Source organism: Anser cygnoides, chromosome 12, assembly GCF_040182565.1.
Source record: "Anser cygnoides isolate HZ-2024a breed goose chromosome 12, Taihu_goose_T2T_genome, whole genome shotgun sequence".
NCBI classification, from domain to species: domain Eukaryota; kingdom Metazoa; phylum Chordata; class Aves; order Anseriformes; family Anatidae; genus Anser; species Anser cygnoides.
This window is the reverse complement of record NC_089884.1, coordinates 3,087,441-3,111,917: the sequence shown is the minus strand read 5'-3', so window position 1 is coordinate 3,111,917 and position 24,477 is coordinate 3,087,441. Positions and strand designations below refer to the sequence as shown.

At 44.7% G+C, this 24,477-nt stretch overlaps 1 protein-coding gene across 3 annotated transcripts; it reads left to right on the top strand.

Moving 5' to 3' along the window:
• The first annotated feature begins 322 nt into the window (after window positions 1-322).
• On the top strand, window positions 323-22,807 carry MTHFSD (methenyltetrahydrofolate synthetase domain containing). Of its 3 annotated transcripts, XM_048075141.2 has the most exons (10): window positions 324-421; window positions 593-696; window positions 2,055-2,168; window positions 2,755-2,868; window positions 4,941-5,031; window positions 5,893-6,005; window positions 6,170-6,295; window positions 14,298-14,497; window positions 16,988-17,027; window positions 18,347-22,807. In XM_048075141.2, the coding sequence occupies exons 1-9, from the start codon at window positions 394-396 to the stop codon at window positions 17,001-17,003; spliced, it is 906 nt and encodes a 301-aa protein (XP_047931098.2). In that variant the 5' UTR covers window positions 324-393; the 3' UTR covers window positions 17,004-17,027; window positions 18,347-22,807. The 3 variants fall into 3 exon arrangements, with proteins under 3 accessions (XP_047931096.2, XP_047931098.2, XP_047931095.2); XM_048075139.2 differs by lacking the exons at window positions 2,055-2,168; window positions 16,988-17,027; window positions 18,347-22,807 and adding an exon at window positions 1,895-2,008 and having other exon boundaries at window positions 323-421; window positions 14,298-15,613; XM_048075138.2 differs by lacking the exons at window positions 16,988-17,027; window positions 18,347-22,807 and having other exon boundaries at window positions 14,298-15,613.
• The last annotated feature ends 1,670 nt before the right edge of the window (window positions 22,808-24,477 follow it).

Sequence of the window (24,477 nt, the reverse complement as noted above, 5' to 3'; positions counted from 1 at the left end):
TTGGGGCGTTCATTCCTATTCCTATTCCTATTCCTATTCCTATTCCTATTCCTATTCCTATTCCTATTCCTATTCCTATTCCTATTCCTATTCCTATTCCTATTCCTATTCCTATTCCTATTCCTATTCCTATTCCTATTCCTATTCCTATTCCTATTCCTATTCCTATTCCTATTCCTATTCCTATTCCTATTCCTATTCCTATTCCTATTCCTATTCCTATTCCTATTCCTATTCCTATTCCTATTCCTATTCCTATTCCTATTCCCCCCCCCCCCATTTCCCCTTCGCCCTCGCACCTTTTTGTCCCCTCCGCCCCGCCGTAGCCTCCCGGAGCGGTGGGCGGAGCCAAGCCGGGGCCGGAAGCCCCACCCCTGGGCGGCTCTCGCCGCCATGCAGGGGGGCGCGGGGCCGCGCGCGGGTGAGCGGCGGGGGCGGGGCGCGGGGGCGCGACGTCACGGTGGGGGGCGTGACGTCACGCGGGGCGTTACGTCACGGCCGGGGGGGGCGCGAGGGTGACCGTTGGGGGCGGCGGTTGGGCTGAGGGGATTTAGGGGGGGCTGTAGCTGAGCGCTGCCCCCCGTTCCCTCAGGGACATCTAAGGGCGGCGTCCGGGAGCTGGTGTGGGGCTACCTGGAGAGCAGCGGCCTGGCGGAGAGACCCCGGCCCGTGCACGGCCGCATCCCCAACTTCAAGGTACGGGGGGGAGGGTGAGGAGGTGGGGGTGGTGGAGGTTCTGGGGGTGATGGTGACGGAGGTGGGGGTGGTGGTGGAGGAGGAGGTGGTCCTGGGCGTGGTGGTGGGAGCGATGGAGGTAGTGGTGATGGTAGTGAAGGCAAGGATGGAGGCGGCGGAGGTGGAGCTGGCGGTTGAGGTGGTGGTGGAAGTGGTGGTGGTGGTGGAGGAGGCGATGGAGGTGGTGATCGTGGTGGCGGCGGCGGCAGAGAGCTGAGATCGTCACCCCGTGCACCTCCGGTGCGCTGCGGGTCAGCAAATGCAAAGCTCTGCCGTGCCTGGGGTGTGCCCCTGTGAGGAAAGGCCGGGGGTGTGCAGCTTGCAGAAGGGAAGCATCCGGGGAAACCTCGCTGCAGCCTTTCAATGCTAAAAGGGATAAAGAAAAGGATGGAAGGGGGGCTCTGCTTGGGCAGGTAGTGATAGGATGAGGGGGAATGGTCTTAAACTAAAAGAGAAGAGATTCAGACTAGGCATTAGGAGGAAGTTCTGCGCTGTAAGGGTGGTGAGGCGCTGGCACAGGTTGCCCGGAGGATGTGGCTGCCCCATCCCTGGAGGTGCCCAAGGCCAGGCTGGATGGGGCCTTGGCCAGCCTGATCCAGTGGGTGGTGTCCCCGCCCATGGCAGGGGGTGGGAACTGGATGATCTTTGAGGTCCCTTCCCACCCGAGCCGTTCTGTGATCTCCCACAGATAGGCCGTGGCAGGTGTGTGCTGCATTTTGTTTGTGTTTCACCAGGTTTTCGCACCTCACTCTAAGAACTTAATTTCTTGAGCTCCATATAGGCTTTGCAAAGGGAGACTTGTCCCGAAAGTGGTTCATCCAAAACCAGCCTCTGTGTCCTTTGTTTAAAGGAACCTGTTTGTGTTCATTGTCTAAACAGGGAAATTGCCCTCCGACTTTGAGTCAGGAGTGAATGGAGTCAACTTAGGCAAAGTGAGTGTACCCAGGTCCCCTTTTTTTCTGTGGCCTGCAAGATGTTAGTGGAGCCTTCAGCCACTGTTGGTATGTGTTTCCTTCCCATAGAGAAGGTCACAAAATTAGCAGTGTGTCCCTCTTGTTTAAAATCATGGGAAGTTAGCGTCTCTACAGGATGAAAGAGTAAAAATTTCTCCTCTCTGCTTTGAACTCCTTGGTGATGCATGGTTATTTTATGAAAACAGGGTGCCTCTCATGCTGCGACAAGGCTTCTGGCTTTACAGGAGTTCAAAGCCGCCAATACTGTAAAAATAAATCCCGATGTTCCCCAGAAGAATGCTCGCTTTCTAACACTAGAAGTAAGTGAATGCATTCCCTTCTCTCCTGATTCCTTTCTTCACACAGGGGTCCCACCAGGCTTGCTGCTCTATTAAAGAGCTCGATGCGTTCAGCAGAGCAGGTGTGATCAAAGTGGATCCTGATAAACCTCTGGAAGGTGTTCGGCTAGCCGCGCTGCAGGTAACTGAGTGCCTTGCACCCCTGAGGAGGAGAGTGGGACAATGGTGCAGTGCTTGGCAGCACCTTGTGGCCAACTCCTGCTATTTTTCCTGCAGGAGTTTTACCAGTCCTGAGCTTCCCAGGGCTGCTCATGTCAGCGTATCATTGCCTTTTGGGCAAACTACAGAGGTTCACATAGAGTTCTGGTAAAGTAGTACACTTCTGTGGAACAACAGCTGTTTCCATGGTTTTGTGGTCTAATTCCCAGAAACACGTCAGGTAGCCTTGCCTCAGATTGCCATACATTTATCACAGGGTGTATGTCAGACCCATAAATGTTTGTTCGCTTATTATGAGTACCTCATTTGTGCACGCATACTTTAGACCAACAGGCATGTTTTGCCCTGTATTTTTTAAATAGTTCCTTGTCTGAAGCTGTACCGTAGTGGAGAGGATTCCTCTACAACCACTACACAGTCACCGATGCTAACGACGCATAGCAAATAAGATGGTTGGCCATATGGAGATCTATGGGACAGTAAAAATGTTTCTTCTCTGTAAAACGAGCCCGCCTCATTTTAATGTGGTGACTCCTTTTGTTTCACAGGCAAGGAAGACTTTGTTGGTTCCCACCCCGCGGCTGAGAAGTGGCCTGTTCAATAGGATTGTGCCACCCTCAGGTGCCACCAAGGAGATCCTGCGGATATGTGCTACTTCTCAAGTAGGGACACAAAACGGGCAAAGTCTGAATTAACATGTGGAGGAGAGTTGTGTTATGATAGTCTAACTTAAAGTTGGAATACCAGATGCTACGTGACAGCTTGTTCTGTTAGTGTGTCGCTCCTGGTTTTGTGTACACATCCACCAGGAATACTCTTTTGGCAGCGCTGAAGTCATGATGCAATTTATTTTTTTTCATGTCTATTTAATTTATTAATAGAACGGTATATTTTGTGAATGCTTTCTGGAACATTATGAACAACTTTCATAGGTGGTTTGGATCTTTAAGCTTCTAATAAATATTATTTCTGTATTATTTTTGCAGTTTTGAGTTGGTAAACCCTATAAGGAGTATTTCAGTGTGTACAGTTTTTGCCTGATCTGGCCAATAAAATATTTGGAGTTATTCAATAGAAAAGATTGGTTCTTCTACAGTCTTAAGTTTAAAGAAACATAAATTCTGTCATTTGCCTCAACTGGCAGTATAAAAATAATGTGTATGTAGTGGTTTCCTTTGAAACATGGTGTGTTGCTGCCCTCTGGTGTTAAAATGTCATACTGTATAGCTAAAGTCACTTGGCAGAGAAACCTGTCTTGGTTTACATGCATCATTATTTGATGTGATAATTTAACTTGTATAAAATGAATAGTTCTGCTATATAGTTTTATTCCCTTCTTTATCTCCTGCTAAACGCAATAAAGTTCTAGAGTAACCTAGTATACAACTGAGGATTGTGAGTGGATGGTAATTAGTAGCAACTTTCTTTGTTGGAAGTTCTATTAAGGTCATTAATTAAGTTTTTCAGGGTTGAAGAGCACTTTTTTGAAAGGGACCTTTCTTTTGACCTGCTTCAGACCTCGTGTCTGATCTAGGATTTTACCATCACGTCTGTTTCTTCCCCAAATAGGCTTACTAATGAATAAATGCTATTAGTTTATATCGACAGAGCACTGTGCAAACTGATTGTGGCACACTGCTGTGAAGTGCATAGTGAGCCTTATTACTTAAAGTCATACAAAAATTACCAATCTTTTTGGTTTTATGCTTCACCCTGAAAATGTTTTTTTTTTTTTTATTGTGAGGATTAACTTAGCACGAGGTTGAATTGGTGTGAAAAAGATTTGTTATGCTGTATATGTGTATTAAGAGTGAATGAATACCAAGGTATCTTTAAGTTCTAAACATCTGATGTTTGAAAGCTAAAATAAAGTTCTGTTTTTAATTTCTGCAGCTCTGGACAGAATTTTATTAGGATGTGTCCTTTAGAGAGGAGCCTGAAGGGGGCGAGGGGGCAAGAGGAATTAAGAAAGGTTGCCAGGGCTATGTAAAGCTTTTCTTCTGAGTTGTCAGGAATAATGTGGTTTTCTTCATCAGTGTTGTAGTTAGGAAGTTTGGGTAAAGATAGCTTGGCAGTGGCACATCCTGAATAATGGTCACACAGCAAAGTGTTGAGGAGTGCAGTCTCAGGGAACATGTAGGCAGCTTGGGAATGTGCTTTTAAAGATTTGGGTCTGGAGATGCTGGCAGTGCCGTGTACAGTATGAAAAGGAGAGTAATCCAGCATCTGCACCTTGTTGTGCATTTTGGGTACAGTTTAACATCTTCAGGCTGTAGCTGTCTGTCTAAATTAACCTTGTGATTTGTATGTGAGAGCTAATTTAAGAATTTGTAGTGCTCTGGCGTTGCTCATGAATGTGAATCTATATCTTATGACTTTCACTTGGTAGGAGTAGGAGGGTAAGTTTCATTTGCCCTCATTTTCAGAAATAGATGCGGAATTAAGGGTTTCAAATACAAGGTTTTGACCCTAAAAAAGCAACCTTGTTTAGAAAATGGCCCACCTCCCTTAGCTCTCCCTGAAGTGTGCCAGAATCCTTGTCACTGTAGTAGAAAATGTATTCTAGGATTCCCTAGAGGGAATCCCTTTCCAGACATTTACAACTTGGCTATACATGGAAGAAACACTTAGAAACACGGGGAGTCACTTGGATTTATCAAAATACTCTGGATTTCAGCCTCACTGGTTGGAAGACTCTGCACTGTGTGAACCTAAAGCTATGTTTTTCTTGCAGGGTATAAAAGAATACAGTGTGCCTGTAGGTCTTGATGGGAAAGTACGAGTGGACTTGGTTGTTGTAGGATCAGTGGCTGTCTCTGAAAAAGGTAAGATAAAACCTTGTAAGCTTTCCAGGCGGAGGGAGTTAAGGTTGTGATTCTCAATGTTACATCGTCATTTTGACAGACCTGAAAATCTCCTTGGAGCTTAATTGTGGCCTTAAGTTTTGTCTCTTCTGTGTGTCAAATCACTGATCCTAGTCCAAGCAAGAAGATTCAATGCCTGGTTTACAACAATGCCACCGGGACTTGATGGGCAGGCAGCAGTGTGGTTTAGAGCATACAGGCCACTGTTCTGGCCTTCAGTAGAACTACTCAGGCAAGCTTTTCTTTTTTCTTTTAAAGGAAGCAGGGAGACCCACGTGTTCAGAGACCTGCACTGCTCTAATAGGCTGTATAAAAGGATGGGCGTTGCAGCTGCTGGTTCAGTACCTATCTGGGGATCAGATTTTGCATATTCTAGTCTTTTGAAGAATGGCTGGTGGTGAAAAAATATCCGTTGACTTCACCCATTGCCTAAAAATAAAATGCTCTTTGTATGTGACCCAGATTCCTCTTTACTTACGTGAAGTTAAACTGTGCTTGATGTGAGTAGGTGGTTCTAATTACAGTGGGTAAATAGGTTGCTGTGTTAACCAAATTGGATTGGGTTTGGTTTATTCTCAGTGGGAGGATCCTGGCATCTTCCAAGTGTTTGTTGAAACTAACATTTAATTTTAATTTCAGTTTTAATTCAAAGTAAGGTTGCGTTCTGTGAAAGACGTTGATCTGAATTCTTGCCAGGCTATAACTCTGTGCTTGGTTTATCTGTTGCAGAGTGCTTAGTTTAATTTCATGCTTTTGACAGTTACCATTCTTTCCACTGTGCTGTTTGCGTCTACTATCACCTTTTGCTTTTGTGTGTTTTAGGCTGGAGGATTGGAAAAGGTGAAGGTTATGCAGACATGGAATACGCAATGATGGTGTCAATGGGAGCAGTGAAGGAGGAGACACCTGTAGTTACTATTGTGCATGACTGCCAGGTAAGATAAAATACCTGCTCTGAAATGGCAGCTTGGAATGATTTTGGGGTAGCACCTTTACTTTGTTTCCAGGGTCACTGATAGATTTGCATATGTTACAAGACATCAGGAATTATGCACAATTTTAATGAATTTGTTTTTAACAAATCTCTTGCTTCTTGTAGGTGCTTGACATAGCAGAAGAGCTTCTTGATGATCATGATTTAACCGTTGATTATATACTCACACCAACAAGAACCATCAAGACTAATTGCAAACGACCAAAACCACAGGGAATAATATGGCATAAGGCAAGTTACCTCTGTTAACAATGGTTTTCTGGTACCAATATTCTGCTGATAAGTTCCCCATTTTTACTCCCGTAGGGAAAATTACGTATAAACACATCGGTTACTTTGGAAATAATTGGAAAAGGAGCAAATGTGTTTGTTAGATGAAACAAAAATACAGCATAAATGTTCAGTGGTTTGTAGATGGTGATAGTGACAAAGTATATTACTGAAGCTGAATTTATGGTATCAAATGAATTATAGGGTGAGAGTTGCCAAAAACATTATTCATGGAGTTTTAAGAAAGACATCATTTCTTGTAGTTGTTTGCAGTATAACAGCTTATGTAAGATGAGGGACTTCTCCATCTTCTTTTATATCTAATTCTTGAGTGCTTAATAAAACTGCCTGCCTTCTATTTATGAAGGCAGTACTTTGGAGACAACTTTATGGCATTAGACTGTGTGGAATGGGTGGAATACATGCTGCTCCAGTTCTAAAAGAAAAGCGTGACTTAGTGGCTGGTACATTGCTGTTTACATAGCGAATGTATGGGGTTGGCTTCCAGAGGACAGATGAATTTGTAACTGGAGCTCATTATCAGGTGGAGGAACAGTGACTTGATACTGCTTTAAGTCATGTATCATTATTTATTGACAATGATTGTATTATGGGTTTGGAGTTGTTTTTTTTTTTCTGGAGATTGTCAGAAACTTCAGTGGTTTCAAAAATGGTTTTGGAAAAGCATTTAGGAAATTATTCTACTGGAATTGCATTCTGTGAAAACGTTTTCTTTGTCATTAGATTTTCATTCCAGAAGTCATCTTGTTAGGGAGAAGACCCTGGGTAGCAGGATAAATGCTAAAATGAGGCATAGCGTACCCTTTCTTTGCAGAAAGCTCTGGAGAAATACTGGTGAACACTTTCAGGGAAATCAGTTGTTTGGCAAGTGGTTAACAAAGTAAAAAGTTGCATTTGTTAAGGTAATGTATCTACAACAAACAATTCTAGCCAGTACTATTTTTATTCCTATGGTGAGAGAGTGATTTACCCTGACTGTGGTTGAGGATTTGAGGTTAAAATTAAATAAATAAAAGCTTTCTCTGTTCTAGTGCATTTTTTCCATTGAATTATTTTTGAATTATAATTTTTAGGGTATTATTGAATGTAATTGTTTTGAAGGCCTATTCCTTGTGCTCTATCCATCTTGCCAACATACTTTTGATTATAGTCTGTCTCTCTTACTGTCAGACCAGTCTCAGTAAGCAGCCTTGCTAATGCTTCCCCCCCACCTCCCGTCTCCTTCCTTTTGCTGGCAACATTATTTAAGGGTCTGGGGCACAGTCTCTTGCAGGGACCCTTGAATCTTTTGTGTGGCTTTTGCCATTGGTAGAAAGTCAAGTCAGTCCCCAAGCAATTTATCAAATTCAATGTTTCTTTTGCATTTCTTTGCTTTGCAAAGAAAAAGTCAAGCTTTGTGTTACAGAATGTTGCTCAAAAGCTTACAAAGTATTTGTCGCAACCCCTTTTTTCTAAAGCTTGAGGAGATGCTTAGTAAGAGTTTTATCTAAAGCCTGCACCACATTGACTTCAGCCAGTTTGTGTGTCATAATGAAAGTTTTTCCTATAGTAATCTCTGCGTTAGTGGTGGTGTCTGAAAAATACAGCTCTCATGGAATTTTTTACAGCTTTCACTGAGAACAGAGTTCTTTACATGACCGAGCTTTAAGTGTTTGAGTGTTAATTTAACATATAAAACAGCTTTTGGCTGTTCTTCAGAGCTTGTGTTGACTAGATAATATTGGAGAACACTAGTCAGTGGGGATGATTGTTTCTGTTATTTTGGGACAACAGCAAAGCGTTGTCTGTACGAAGAAAGAATTTAGCATTATTCTTTCACAGGGAACTGAGCAACTTGTATATATGTTGTTTGTGGCTGTGGAGGTAACTGTGATCTACTCCTGCACAGAGGGTCTTGGAGGTGGGAGGTCTAGTTAATTGTCAGGTTGTTAAAATTGTAGGATTTGATTGAGGCAATTTAAGTGTTTGTCCATCAGCTTTATCTGGATGCTTCTACATTATTTTCTCATCTTTTTCTCTACATCCTTTTCTCCTTCAAATCCTGGCTTTGCTGTTGCATTCCTATTCCTCTCAGCAAAACTAAACGAATCAAGAGGTAGTCAGTAAATAAATACCCCACTTCTGTGTATGGTGTTTTGTCAACAGAAAGTCGCTTAACTGCTTTAAGGTGGGCGATGTGTAAAATACATTGCAAAAAAGAATTCATCCTTCACTGGATCAAGCCAAGACAATGACTTAAAAAATGAATTAAAGGTGTTTGCAAACATGGGATTACTGCTAAGAATTGTTGTAAAGGATGTGCTTTCCTAAAGCTGTTAGGATAAATAGCCATTAATAGGTACCCTCTGTTTTCAGCTTGTAATGAGGTAAAAGGGTACCTACAGAGTAAACAAAATGCATATCTCCAGGCTAGGTTTCTGTGCTCAAAGAGGCACTGTGTTGTCTTGGAGTGTTTGTGGTCCTTACATGCTGTGTAGGAAGGAAGTAGTGAGTCAAGTATGGGAACAGGTGCGAATAATTATATACTGTGATTTTTGTCATAGAAATGCTGATTTTTTAAAGACTTCAAAGGAAATATAAGAGCTACAGTGTTAGTACCAGGGAAGCATTATCAAAATAAGTACTAGGCACTCTAGAAACACATCTGAATTACAAAGGCAATACTGGAGCATGTATACAGGTAAGCTTTCTGCACTGGAGTTGAGGGGTTTGAAAAATGTGTAAGTGCTCTTGGAGGGCAGCAAGGGCCGCTAAGAGCTGAGCTCTCTGGAAAACTTTATTTGGATACCAGTGGAGAGTTATTTGGCTTCATCTGCCTCGAAAATCCGACCCATTGTTTCTGGGAACTCTGAATTCATGAACCAACTTACTTTCTCATTTAGTATTTTGTATGGGTAGCTGTGATCTTTATCTGCGACGCTGTCAATTATGCGTGTCGCAATTGTGAAGTTATTTGTGCTGTGCTTATTTTAAATTGAAACTGTACAGACCAATTAAAATACTTGGGGGCATGAAGAGGGAAATGAGAATAGTTGGTAGAAAAATCACTAGATTCTAGCAAGCATTTCCTTCTCTTTTTTTTTTTCACTCTTTTGCTGAGAATTTTATAGAAGTAGGAATTTTTTTTTCCCAAAACGAAGTGAACTAGGAGAATCCCTGGGTCTGATGTTGAAAGAGTTTAATATGCAGTGGCAGAGAGACACTGACAACAAACAGCTTTTGATTTGGGTCTGTGATAGAATGGTTGGAAAGTAAAATAATGCCGTTTCAGAGCTCAAAAAATTCACACACTCAAGCTGGCAAAACCTTTAGCAGGGACGTGCTGTTGCCATCAGAAAAAAATTGTCGGTTTAGCTAGGGCTTTTTGTTTTGTTTTTGGGGTGGGTTTGTTTTGAGGGATAGCATGAGCAGGGCAGGCTTCCACGCGTGGTTAAACATCTCGACACCTTTGCAAATCTGACCCTTGCTGCGGAGTCCACGGACTCGGTTTTTGCTGATGGATTCCAAATGTGGGTTGCATAAGTTTCTCCTGAGGGACACTCGCAGACTTCATGGGCTGCCAGCTCCCAGAAATATGCCCTCGGATTGCGTGCACATATTTGGACATTTTATCATTCATTTGCACAAAACGTTCGACTGTGCTGGCCCGTCCTAGCTGTCTTGGCTTTGTGCTTTAAACCCCTGTGAGCAGAGCGCTCCTTGAAACAAGCAACTGATTAAGGAGACAACGTGAGAAGTGGGCTCTGTTCTGGAGGCCTTTATGAGGAGTCTCGGGTCAGGCATCCCCCACGGTGGGCAGAAATGAATCTTGCAAACACTTTGGCCTTCCAGCCTCGGTACTTGGAAGGGTTGGTGGATCTACTCTACTGAAGATCGTTTGGTCTTGCTCTCAGCCTTCCAGGGCAGGGCAGCAACACCTGTATCCATCGTGAGCCACGTGTTCCTCTATCGTTTGGTGTGCCCAGATGGGTAGCTATGAGAAGCAGAATTAAATAACAGACTTAGCATCCTCTCCAATCTATAACTGTCCTTCCCGTACGGGCCCTACATCAGAACTGCACTGCCTTTGCTGCCAGGGAAATCAAAGCAGTGTTTGGCTTGGCCTGCACTGTATCAGGGGTCAGCATTACTCATTCTGTCAGAGGACAAACACATCTTTCATTTTCTCCAGCAAAATATTGAAAGTGGCTACGTTTGCTCTTCTGGAATAACAGTGGCTGAGGAGAGCCCCGACGTTCCAGCAGAGACTTTGCAGAAGTCCATCTGCCACTACGTTGTTTTGGGACCAAACCAGGTGTCGTAAGAGTGGATGCTCAGGGTTAAGTGCTGGGAGATTTTTATTGGCAGGCAGCATCCCAGAGTCTGTTTTCTTCAGGTTTCTGTCAGAGAGGGGCCACATTTCCCTTCTCAGCTTCTTTCCCATAGCCCGGTAATTGTGTGCCAGAAGAATTCATCTACCCTGCTGTCCTCTTTCCCCAAGGCTCTCCCAGCCATGGCAGGGAGTAGGCAGGATTGTTAAATGATTAATTGCCTTTGGTGGAGTTATTTTTAACCTGAATCACTTCAGTTACTGAGTTCATAGCACAGCCCCAGAAGCACTTCTGTTGTCCGACCCCAGAAGGCTGAAGCGTGGAAGCGGCCTGGGAATTGGTGGTCAAGGGATAATAGGAAACTTCTTCAGCTGGCTTCGCTGCCAAAGCCAATCATCTAAATCCCAACACTCAATACAAAGTTTACAAACATCAATAAATGGCTTGGCTCTGACTTTATAGGGAAAGGGGGAGCAAGGGAAGGAGCTTCTGCCACTGAGGTTGCCCAGGTCCGCATAACGGGATCAACAAGACGCGGGGCAGAGCCCAAGTCCCTTGCGTCCTGGCTTAGCTCTAAGTGCTAAGCAAGGCTAGGGAGGAGTGACCAGCCGGCACAGGACCAAGAAACGTGCAGCTTGTTTAAAAGAGAGGAGGAATATCTTTGGACTCTCTCCACGTGGAAATAAATCATTGCAATCCTCCCCAGCTCACAAGACAAAAGAAACTTTTTTTCGTGATCGTAATTAGCAACACATTGTACTACCACAAAGGAGTTCTTTTGTTTGGTATTTTGCAACAGAGCAGAGCAAGTTTTTTCTCCTCCTGTGCCACCCACTGCCCCTTTTGCCCTTTTGTCTCTCACCCCCTGCACCCCAAAAAAGGTGGTGAAATGATATTCTGAATTCCTAAACTGAGTTTTTCTACCATTCTTTGACGTAAAAGGAGTGAGAAATAGGGAAGGATTTGAAAGCTTTGGCCCAGACGAAAGATTCTCCTAGACCCCAGGGAAAATATTCTTAAAGGTGAATTCTCTGTCACTCTGTGGCAGAAGGATGTCAGTTGACAGTATCAGAACTAGTTTAATATATTTTTTTCCAGATTTTTTTTTTTTACAAACAAATCTAAGTGCCAAATCAACTGCCTTTGTTGCTTAGAGGCTTCTTGCTGGTATGCCTACCCAGGGCTGCATTTCAGGTAACAATAGGCTTGCTTTGTGGTGGTTTTTGATGATCAGAGCTTCAGCTCTTATAGAGAACTAGTTCGTAGTCCTTCTGAAGACACACATGCTATTGCACGTACATCTGCCTGAGGCTGCAGGGACCCTGAACCAGGAGCTCCAGGCAGATACCAAAAACTGCCGGTCACTCCAGTGAGAAGAGAGGCAGTGCTGCAGCCTGGCCAGTTGAGCTCTCTTTTAGAAAGTATGCTGACCCCGGATTATCTAAGTCTTCTCTTCAGTTTGTCCTTGAGAGACAGGGAGTTCCAGATCCATCCTCTGAGTGGCCCTGCTCATCGATTCCCTTAATCTGCAAAGTGGGTGAGGGCTCGCTCTTGGTAGCATTGCTCTTTCAAGCTAAACCCCCCAGTCTGTGCCTTAGGAGCTGAGTTTAATTTCAGGGCGAAAGGAACTGTGCACACACTTGGTAATAGGTTAAGGTTGTTCTTTGGGTCCAGGAGTGATTAGTTGCATGAGAATAGAAAAATGTTTTTCCTGTTTGGTTTAATTAGCATAGAGCTTACGTTTCACATAGAAATTTGACAGAGGACAACAAATGTTCCTAATTGTTGGCCAGTAAAAACAAAGTAAGATGGCTTCAGCCATTGGTTTGATGTTGTATTGCCCAGGGAAGGGGAGTTTGCCGTCAAACCCAGCAGTCTGAATTCCTGGCTGAGAAAAACAAATCAGTCCAGGAATCCACAGAGCAATAAGTCTTCAAAATCTGAAAATGGCATGTACCTTTCAGAGTGCTGAGGCTCCCAGAGCCCCAGAGGAAGTCCTTGCCTCTCTGTACTGGCTGCCAGATCAGGCCAGATTTGTACAGAAATTATTCTCAGCCATAAAGTTTGCTTGTTTAAAGGGCCTGATCCCAAACACCTTGTCTCTGGGTCTGCAGTGTGGCAGAATGGAGGTTGCCTCTGCCCGTGATGGTTAGCTCTGTTCCGCTGTTTGATATTATATTAACAAGGCGGAGCTGGGCTGTATGGAAATGTATGTATTTAATTTCAGCCTGAAGTAAAGCTTACTTGTTTGCTCCTCAGAAGAGGAGTCCTGCCTGGAAACATTTAAGAAACTCCTGCTAACTGCCTTTCCTGTTACCTAAGCCTAACATTGCCCCCACCCTGTCTTCAATTTTACTCCAGTCACGTCAGAGTTGGGTTCCTTTCCCTAGAGATCTGTGAATTTTAGACTTCTTGTGGTGCAGTTAGATTGAAACTCCCCCTGACAGAACTGTAGAACCAGGAGTTCAGGGGCTCTGAGCTGAGCCCTGCAGGCATATTCTGGCCTGGGTACGCTGGTGCTGGTCCAGGACAGCCTGCCGAGGTCGTGGCTCATATTCTTGGGCACAACACCCGCGAGAGTGGCTTGCTCGCACTGTGTGGGCTACTAGCTTGGGACTCTGCTAGCTCAGGCATCGCTTCCCCAGGCTCTGTTTTGCTCCCTAAATTTAAGAATTGGATCTTGTGTTGATGGATGTTCTGCTTGTCCAGCAGCCAAGTACGAATTACTGCTGCTTCCAACTGCAGTCTGCAAGCCAAGAGCTAGACCACATTAGCTAGGGAACCACTGCGTTTCCTGCCAGTCACTGAGTGCAGCCTGGGGCATCTCATGCCTGAGATGGATAGGGTTCAGCTGTTGAGAGGAAGAGCCCTTCCAGAAAAGCTGCTTATGAAGTGGGGCTGGATGGAGGGACAGAGAGTTCACAGTTTTGAAGTAAGCGTTTGGACACTCTTCCGTTCTGTGATCCAACCCAGCAGAGTGGTGTGGGATCTGATGAGTAGCTGCGGGTGGTGTGTGAGGTCAGATGGCAAGAGAGGGGCTGTGGTGATGTGCCACAACCAGAGAACGTGCCTCCAGCTGGGCCCACACTCGGAGGAGCCCCGCTACAAGGCACGCTCCTCAGCTGCAAGCTAACACCATGGTCCCTCCTCATTGTATGAGCCAGCCTACGGGATATCCTGTTTTGGGGGGAAAAGAAAGCAAGGAGGTCTGCAGAATGAAAGTGCCTGATGGTCTGATGAATTGTAGGCATGTAAGATTCTGCCAGAGCAGGAGCACAGGCCCTCGGTCAAAGCAAATATTAAGGGATAACAATGAGAATGCAAATCTGAAAACGCCCTGATAAATAAATGTCAAAATCACATAGCTCTGAGTTTGGTTTTGATTTTCCTGCTGGATCTACATTGTACTGCTCGCTTAAAGAGTAACTAATGTTTATTTTTGTCCTGCAGTGTGTATTTAGGGAGCATCTTCAGAATCCAGCCAACAATTAGTAGCATTTTGAATGCTCTGGCACTTCGAATGGCAGCAATATAATAAAGTTCCGCTCTTTTTATGGTACAAATGGGTCCTGATGGTCATCTTTTTCTGGAAAAAAAATCTCATAATTGTATCTGTCTTCCTCCTTTTTTAGGTCAGCTATGAGATGCTGGCAAAAATCCCCATCCTAAAGAGTCTTCGATACAAAGAGAAACAGACAGGCAAGGATGTTACCCTCCAAGACGAACATCCAGACTTGGCAAACGCCAACAAGTCAGCAGCGTTAAATGAGAAGGCAAGGCCTGGAAATACAAGACCGCAGGCTGCAATGGGCTCGGCTCAAATGGGACAACAGTATGTTGAAAGTGATTCTTTAAGTCCCAGATTAGAGGGATCTGGCACGATTACTACTGTGTATGTGGGGAACATACCTCCCAGCGTAAGAGTGAGCGAGCTGAAATATGCTTTAAGGGAATTCCATGCAACTCCTTTAAAAGTGAATTGGCAGGGAGCGCAGCACAGGGCTTTTCTCGATTACAAGGATAAAGCAGCCGCAGAGAGTGCTGTATCCTCTTTGAAAGGCTTGAGCCTCGGGGGTAATACTTTGCGAGTTGAGCTGGCCAAGAATCAGAGAAACAAAGGGCAAGTAGAAATCAATAGTTAGAAATTAATTTGAATAGAGGGGAAAAAAAAAGGCATGTTTTTATTGTTTTGCAAGAAGCTGACCTAAGTTTTCAAGGTTATTAGTATAGGCTCTGATTTCTGCAGGCTAAACAACAAAGGCAAAGCCAGCTTTTGAAACAAATGAGGCATACATCTCACAGCTGACTTGCCTGCCCCATTCCTGCAGTTGTACGTGCAAAGTGCATTTGTCAAGATGGATGACAGAGGAGCCTTTTCTCTGAATGGTTGTCCACAAAGTACCCACGTTCTGTGCATTTGTTTTTCATTGGCCCTGGTTTGATTTGCTCTTCAGAGTGTACATCTGTTAGGCCTGGATCAAAAACCTACCCTTTGGTAGCTGCGCGCAGCCACATGGAGCGAGGTGGTTATGTTCTGTCATCTACAGATTGTACCTGCAGATTCGTGCTTGTGAGCTTTAAAGCCAGCTGCAGAAAATCTGTCTTAAAGGTTACAGCTATGTTTACTAAGAAACGGTGTTTGCCTGATGTGAGTTTTCAGCATATTTTTCGTAAAAATGGGGGAAGGGACCTTGGCCTATTTGTGCTCTTAAAGAACTGCTGTAAAAACACTGGCTCAGCCCCCATGTTCTAGTAATAACTATTAACATAAGGTGGAAGAGAAGGTAGCACCCTTCTCAGGTTTGTTTTGTTATTTCAGCCCTCTGTAAACTTTGTATGTTTTATTTCAGTCTGGGAGAGGAAACTTTCTCTCCCCTACTCCTCCCCAAAACACTTCAGGTGCCTTTTTGATGGATGTAGATAATTATAAAACAAATTATTTTCCTGATTGTCTTGTCTCTTATAATGTGGTGTGATTCCATTGCCTCTGGGAAATTACATTAATAGATAATCATTGTAGTGGAAATGAAAAGCAGACAAACCACAGTCAAAACTTGTTGATGATTAGTCCAGTTCTTTGAAAAGTTGCTGGAGATAGCGGCAAAGCCTGTTCTTACTGTGTCTTTGTCACCACCAGTGTGGTCTTCCTGCACCCACAGCAGCAGACAGTGATGAGCATTAGGGAGCAGCACTGACAAATTTTGTTTGCAGAAGTGCTATCAACTACTAGCTTAAAGTAAGTTTTTACACACACATGAACACTTACAGTGTAGAGGAGAATGATGATTTATGTGGTATGGCTTTTATTATATTTTTTCTTCAGTTCTTCATTCCTGAAAAACAAGCTGAATTTTGGCTGAACCATCCTTTCTAAACAGAAGCAGTTTTGCCATTGATGCTGGGCACATAGTCAAAGTAAGCATCCAAATGGATTTTTTTTTTTTAACATATAAGTTGGAAACTTTTTTTAGCCTGAGGGTACTGTTAAGTATATTTTAAGTACATTATTATGCCTCAAGGGTCAGACATTTCATACAGTATTAAATAAAAAATTCTGTTATCATGAGCTCTGCCCAGGAGGGACTCAAGGAAAGCATTGCTTCAACTTTCTGTAAGGTCAGCAAAGGAGAGGTTTCTGAAGAAGCAGGGCTGTGCTCTTAAATGCTCTCTTTTCCTCCAGCTCAAAATTATTTTCAGTGTCACTTAGTATGAATTCAGACATGAGCACTTCAGGGGCCTCTGCATCTTGTTTCGGTAGTTGTGTGCTTCAAGGATAGGAGTCAGGGGTTATGCTACTACTAAAACATACTCATTACATCATTGGCTTAGAAAGCAGGGGAAAGAAAATCAAAAAATAATTACACATCACTGCTTTCCCCTTCCAAATGATGGCGAGTTAAGCAACATGATCATGTGATGTTTTTTTCGACTCTCGCAATACTGCTTGCATTGGTGATGATGCCCAGGTGACCTCAGCAGTTAAAAAGCATTATTCTGCCAGGGAAAAGTTCAGTCGTCTGTAACTTCCCCTGTTATATTGCAGGTTGAACCAGCCTTCTCTGGTTTGTGGGAATTTCATCCTCTGCCTTATTTCTGTGTTTTTAATCTCTGAAGTTTCAGTGCAGATAAGAATAACCGCTGTTGATCTCATAGGGTTTTTTGGGAGGAAAATAATGGTTTTTTGCTTTCACTGAGGCAGAATGAGTCAAAAGAAATTTATAAGTGATAAATTATTTGTATTCATGTGTAAATACATACTTGAAGGTATTCCTAATATATTTTTTTATGCTAACCTTGGTCGTCTCTGTTTTTTGATTGCCAGAAACCACAACATATAGTTCCAGGTCAGCTGACCTCCAAAGGTAATGAAAAAGAGGCATTCATACCGGTTTTCTCTGTCTTCTCCTAGTAAAATCTTACATTATGCCAGGGGAGTTACGTTTGTGGTTCCATAGCCTGAGCTGTGCTAGATCTATATCCGTGTAGCCAATCTATGTAATTATCTTCCAGCCTGTCACTTTTTTCAGTCTTATGCTTTGTGAGGTCACATTTCACAGCAATACCTAATAACCTGTTACTTTTCCCAAAAGACAATTAACAGTCCAAACCACGCTGCTGGGAAGATATTAACTAGACAGAGATACATAACTGCAGTTAGGCTCTGAAAAGAAAAATAATTACTATACGCTTAAGATAATGGACAATTCATTAGCATTCCGAATGAACTGGAATAATGTTGACGCTGTGATAATATCCAATTTAAGTAGTCCTTTTTGATCCAGGTTGTTAAATGGCAAGGTCCTCTAGGCCTTGGCATCGTAAAGTCATTAAAGCTTGTTTTTAATTCAAGGTAGCAGCTGCTCCAGGTCAGAGTTTGGCAGCCCACTGCAAACCCATCTGTATCAGCAGCTTCAGCAAATCAGTAGTAACTAGTGTGGGTACAAGTTCACTTGTCATCTCTGCATCAAGAGCAACATCATGCAGGAACGAATTAGTACAGGCAGCTGCTGAAAATAGAACCTGAAGCTACAGAAGGCTCACCAGGGTTCAGAGCCTCTGCAGAGGGTTTAGTAGTAAGAGGTTATATGAAGGCAGAGCAGTAGTCATCAGAAATCAGGGGTGGCTTCCCCATACTCCTGCAGGTTTAGGGTGGGTGCTTTACTTTCACCAGGGTTTTCTGTTGGCAAATATGACTGAAGAACGTAACCTCTCCCTTTTCGAGATGAAAAATCATAACAAGTCCTAGCGCGTTTATGGATTGATATAGTATTCCCACAGTGAGAACCAGAAGTGATGTTGTAGGAACTTAAGTATTTACATTTTGAAAAGAAAAAAAAAAAAGCAGAATGACTTGCAGCAAAGCTGTTCTACAAGCTAACCTGTGAGATACACCACTGTATAGCTCATACTGTCTGAAATGCACTGTATATTAACACATTCAGTAGGAGTTTGACCTTGCACATGCTGAAGTCAATGTGATTTCTGTCTTGGCCAGCAAGAGAAGCAGTGACAAGGACGATGCCCTTACTGCCGCTTGGGAAGTTGCTCATCTTTAGCTAAGAGACATTTCAATGCAAGATGCTAAATTGCTGTTTAATTAAGTAATGCAAGACTGCCCAAGGCACACGCCTACACGGTTTTCTGGCATCTCTAGCTGTATGATGTGGATTTTTTCTTGCAGGCTGACCAATATTCTACTTGGGGAGACAGCAGATTTTGAAGAAAAAGTGAATGGGGCAGTTTGCATCTCTTAGATCTATTGTTTCAGGCTCTCTGCACGGTCAGGAAGACATCAGTTATACATGAGTCACTTCTGACTTTTCTCTGAATCCACAAAACTGAAATATAATGCTTTTTAGTGAATCCTTAGACTCTGATCTCATAATGAAACTCGAGGAACTGAAGCCTGCTTATGTTTCACTTTGGCCCAGATCAGGACTACGCAAGATATTTTAGCAACAATCAAACCACAAAGTCCGTGCCCTGAAGAATTTACAGTCTGAATTAATAAGCTTTAAAGATGCGAACTTTTACTAAAATAATAACTCTTCATTTTCTGCTGGTTGTACTTGTGGCCCTGGTGCTAGCACCTAGGATGAACTTGGCTATATATACATGGATAAGGTTTGTGCCTAATCTCAGGTGGATATTGGCCCCTACAGTCCCTCTTTATTGCTGTGACTGAAGCGCTAGTCTAGGACTGTAGAAGCCTCAGTGCTTCAACCCTGTTCTCTGTAATTGCCTTTTGGTGACCGCTCATGCCCAGAACAATGGAGAGAATGTACTTCTAAGCACTTAACCCCCAGTCTCCTTCTGTATGAATGGTGGGATATCCTTGCTTTTTACGACTCTCATGATAAAAACATTTACAATGAGAAAGAAGTGCCTGGGTGCTGAAGGAAAAAAAGAGGTCTGAAATGCCTGTGATAGATGTGCAGTCTGCATTTAATAGGAAATGAAGTGATCCCTAACACAGACTTGATTTTGGTTCACTTGCAGCAGCACAAGAGCCTGTGTTTCACTGCTGTGTGATGAGAAGAAAAGTTCAGCAGTACAATGGGAAATACTTTACTGAGCCAACTTTGTTCAGAAGTAATTAAAAATGAGGTCTTTCTATTCTCTGTGCAGCCTGATGTCCTCGCTTGTCATGTGGTTCGATGCATTCTTTCCAGCTCCTTTCATGGCACAAACAAGTTAGGATGTTGTTATTGCATGCCCCTCTTTTTAAGGGTTCAATGGGGAAAGATGCTGAACAGCTCCGGAGGCTGGTCAGCGTGAGCAAACCCAGCTCAACTTTCATGGCAGCTGAGAGGGTGCAGAGTCCGGCAGCGACCACCCTAGGTGTTACAGCGTGTGTGTATGAGCTTCCCAGAGTGCTTCTGCCCCCTCTGCTCATCTTCTGTCCCCACTTGTGGGAGAGATGCAAAGAGAAAACTGTATCGGATGAATGGAGCCTCCACCAGCTCCATTAGGCTGGAGAACATGGTCACTTTGGAGGGGATTTTCTTTTGTTGAATGATATTAGTCACAGCGTGGTGTGTGGCACAGAGCAGTGAGGCAACATTGTGATCTGCTAACAATAAAAACGAGGTGGCTAAATGCCACTCAGCACTGAAAACTATACAATCATGAGGGTTTTCCTTCAGACAGCTATGTCCATGCATTTCCTGGAACAAGGACAAGGCCACACAGCTTCAATCCACCAAAGACAACAGCGAGTAAACAAGCCATCTTGCTGTGTAGTCTCCTCTGAGTGACAAGAATCAGAGATTGTTTGTTTCCATGGAGAGAAAAAGGAAAAAAAAAGTCTCAACATCAGGGTGGGAATACAGCAAAGCCTGCTCCTGTGTCACAGCCAGGTCCCCATCCAGCCCTCCAGTGCCTCCATTCACATTTGTCCCTGGTTCCCTCCCAGAAAGCAGTCTTTAAGGACAGAGGACTTAGCTCATTATCATTGGAGACCAATAAAATATCTGGGGAAAGGGATGGTTAAATACTGGCTTCAAGTCATGTCTTTTTTTTTGTTTTAAATTTAATCGTCTTATAGTGCTCCAAAGGGAGAAACAAACGTTTTTAAGAAAATGCTTCCATTGAAAATCTAGCACTGGCTCTGCATTTTTCTCTATAACTGCAGCAAGGGTTGAGGAGGGGGAGGAAAAGCATGCGCTGGGATTTCTCTCATTCCGGTTCCTTAGAAGGAACAGCCCCATGCAGCAGTTCTGGCTCTGGAGGAAACATCTGTGACTGTGACCATGTTAGTCAGGGAAATGTACCCGTCTGTGAGGTAGGCTCTTGTGTATGAATGCCTCTATTTCCTCATTGCCATCTATTAAAGATTATCTCTCTACAAGAAAAGTGCACCATTTCCCATGTTTTTATGTATAATGTCTGCAATGCCTGCTGTAAACATCATGAAAAGTTTCTCTGCCCCTCCACTGACATAGGTAGAAAAGTCACTGCTTTTCATCTTACAAAGCACTGCAGAAATGTTTAGGGTCGTGTATCCTGCCATTGTTCTGGGCTGGGCATTTCACTGAAGTCACTGGGAGAAATGACTTCAGGATACGGACCTATCTAGTCAATCTTTATGGTGGCCCCAGTAACATCCACGTTTTACAGATGGAAAAATGAGGAAGGTGGAACTGGCTCCTGCTAGACCAGATGTGACTGGTAATTCCCAGCACTTGGGGAAACAACTGGCGGGACAGGTTAGAAACTCATCAGAAGCTCTCTCCCTCAAAAAATAAAACCAGCAGGGTGACCTTTTGACATTTCTATGTGACAGGTGGGCATCTTGTATCTTCCCAACGGAGCTGCAGCGTCGCAGCCACTCTGCCCCCTCACAGCCCTGCTGTGGTTGGGGATCGTGTGATCCTTTGGATCCTCCTGCTCCAGGAGAGCCTTCTAGTCAGTCAAAGCACTTAACTGCAAGCCTCTCTCCAGTCCAGGGACATAAATCACGGCTCTCTTATCCCATGAGACAAGATGGGGGACAGAAACTGAGCTCCTTTCCCTGAGACGTGCCTCCTCCAGAGGTCTAGCAAGTCAACTATGTTGTGGTCCACCCATCCCATGCAGAAACATGTGGGGCTAAAACGGGGCAATTTTTTTCTTTGAGGAATAAGGCAAACATTCAGGACTGTTAGATGAGAGGAAAAAAAGGCAGGGAAGGAAGTGAAACATTCATGAAAGGTTGCAAAAACCTCTGCATTTCCAGGCATTAGTGTATCCACTCCTGCCACTCCTTAGTATCTTTGAGCAATCCGTTAGAATAAAGTTAATCATTCAGACAAGAGTAATACTTAAAGTTTTTCCAGAGGGATATCGTGTTTTCAGAGTCTTTCCAGGCACTTGCACTGCTCAGATTCCAAAGTCTGGTGTTTCCACCTCTCTGAAGGAAGCGATTACTCAGGTAGTTGATCTGCAGCGTCTTTTCTTTACCACCGTATAGGAACACAATCGCTGTAACAAGTCCAGCTCCAAGTGAACTCTCGGTACTCTAAGTCCCTGCAAAACTTTCCAGGCTCTGACATACTGCTTTCTCAGGTGTGTTTGCTTATTTTTTCAGTAATTAGCCTGAAGCTGAGCTGAGCCACAGAACTGCACTTTCTGTACCATTCTGGGTCTTTCAACTCCCGCTGCCTCAAATAAAGAAATGACTATGTCCAGTCTCTAGTATTCATGTCACTGTAAGAAATACTGAAGTGAGGTGGCACTGCCAATGTCCACGCATCTCATTCCTTGATCAAGCAGATCTGATCTCTTAGATTGACATTTGCTCTGATCTATGTGCCTGTGACCATGAATTTCAACCTCTGACCTGCAGGCTTCTTGGGATCTCTCAGAGAACCTGCAGGAAGTGTCTGAGAAGAGGAGATTCATGTTTGCCTCAGATAACGGGGAACTGGTCTCAAAGAACCTCTCATAAGCCTGTGCAAATAGACAGCTCTCCATCCTGGAAGATCAGTAACAATGAGCTTTATTCCTTCTTTTATCGTTCCTTAATAATATTCTGATTTTAGTTGCTTACTGGGCAGGATGAGTACTGGCAATGAAAGTTCTTTAAAAAACAACTGAGTTGCATGCCTCTCCTCACGTCTTGAGCCAATCTGATAATTGTTGCTATGAATAACATCAGCTCACAATTGCGGAGCTGCTGCTAGCACTCTGGGCATCTCCTGCTCATCATGGGGGTCTCCTTCAGCCAGACGCATGCTCCTCTGCATCAGTTATGTCGCTGAGGTCGAATCCCAGTGCCAAAGACTTTTTGGCACAAACATGCAAATGCCAAGCCTGCAGGAACAACCCTAGCACTGTCTTCCTGCAGAAATTGGTATCAGGCAGGAGTTGTGCTTGTAAGCACGCATGGAAAGTGAGCAAATGTCCAGGTTTGGTCTTCTGAAAGCGTGTGGTCTTCCAAAATAAGTCAAAGTCCCCTTTTGAAAAAGTTCCCTTTTGAAAAAGTTCCCTTTTGAAAAGTGAAAATTACTGTAAATGAGATCCACTGACGCGTGTAGGTCCCAAACTTCTTGGATTCAACACAGAAGTCAGGCACCCAATTATCCTGGTGAATCTGAGCCTTCACCTGCTAAAAAGTACAGACCAAACTCAGAACTTGGCCTTCTAAATACCCTTTAAGATTCAAAGGATCTGTTTCTACCAGCAAAGTGTCCAAAGTGCCTAGTTTGCTGCTAGTCTGCGTAACCAGCCCCATCCAAGAGCATCACGTGCTGAGTATACATGGGATTCTCTATGCAACCCCATGCCACATATCCCCATCCATCCCACCTGGGGGTAGAACAGGCCTAACCCAGAAGCATCCCATAAAAACGGTTTGTCCGATGTGCTCAAGCGCCAACGTTTCGATGCTAAATTTGAAGATGCAGCAAAGGGCCGTTCACCTTCGGAGCTCCGGCTACCAGAAAGCGGAAGGAAAAAGAAAAAATAAATAAATAAATAAATAAATAAGGAAAAGAAAGGAAAAGAAACCTCAACCCCAAGCCTGCAGCACCCACCCCAGCAGGGCGCACGGAGGAAAGGGCGGACGCCTCCCGGAGCGGTGCGCGGTGCGCGGCACCAGGTGGCGCTGCCGCCAAGGGAACGGCTCCGCGCCGCCCCCGGGCCCGCTCCCCCTCCCCAGGTGCCGCCCCCCGACCAAAGGAGCCCAGCATCGCCCCCCCGACCCACCCCCGGCGGGGACCTCAGCCCCGCACCGCCTCTCGTGGGGTTCCCAAGTGCAGCTCTCGCACCCTTGGGGCTTTCCGCGCCCTGCCCGTGCAGGACCACCGTGTGCCCCCCCCCCCCCAAAGCAAGCAGCTGTGCGCACACGAGCGTGCAAGGAACAGGGCAGTGAGTGTGCACATCCAGCTTCGTGGCAGGGGAAGGAAACGCCCGGGAAGCATCAGGGCCACCAAGGCTCCTTGCCACCCAAACGCTCTGCTGTGGCACCACCTGGCCCTGCTGCCTGGTGCCTTCTGGGTCCCCTTGTGCCACATATAGTCGGAGGCACCAGGCCTGTTTCTTGCTGTGCGTCGAATTTCAGCACAAGAGCCCTGTATAAAGCTCACGGGCCACCGCAGGGCATCCGCAATGGGAAACTTTCCTATAGTAGAAACACCAAAAACAAAGAAAACCAGGTAGTTTTATCACCTATGGATGGGGCAGCGGGTGATGAGTAGTGAGCAGATCCCTGATGCTCAGCGGAGCTACATCAGCTGACCACGGCTTGGAGCTGGACAAGGGGAGGCTGTTGCGTGAGCAAATACCGTATTTCTGAGCAAGCCTACTTCTCCTCTCCTCTTACAAGGCTCCACCAGTGTTTCTGAACAAGCTTATTTCTCCTCACCTCCCAGCAGAGCCCACCCGACCGCACAGACATACACGCAGAGCTGCTACAAAGGGGCCGGTTGTGATAGCAGCTAGGTTTTTTGCCATCCGCCGGGACAACACATGCAGGGAAAAAGCAGGTTTGTCTCGTGCAGAACAAGGGCTGGGGGCAGGAGCCCGTAGGGTTTCATCCTCTCCTCCCTAGTGGAGGTGTCTGAGATGGAGAGCTGCCTGTTTAGACTGCGCTCACTGGCTTGAGGAGTATGTGGCGTCCACGGTATGCAATGGTTCTGTTTTTCCAGGTTTGGCGGCATGGGGCAGGGGAACCGATGGGAGGGAGGAAAATGAATCACGCGAACCTTTGTTGGGGACCAGATATCAAACTTTGCTCAGGCTGGACCCGCGGATTGCAAGGTGTCTGCCTGCCCTTTCCATCCCCTGCAGACACCAAGCTGTGAGCGGATCGATAATACACACAGAGGAGCA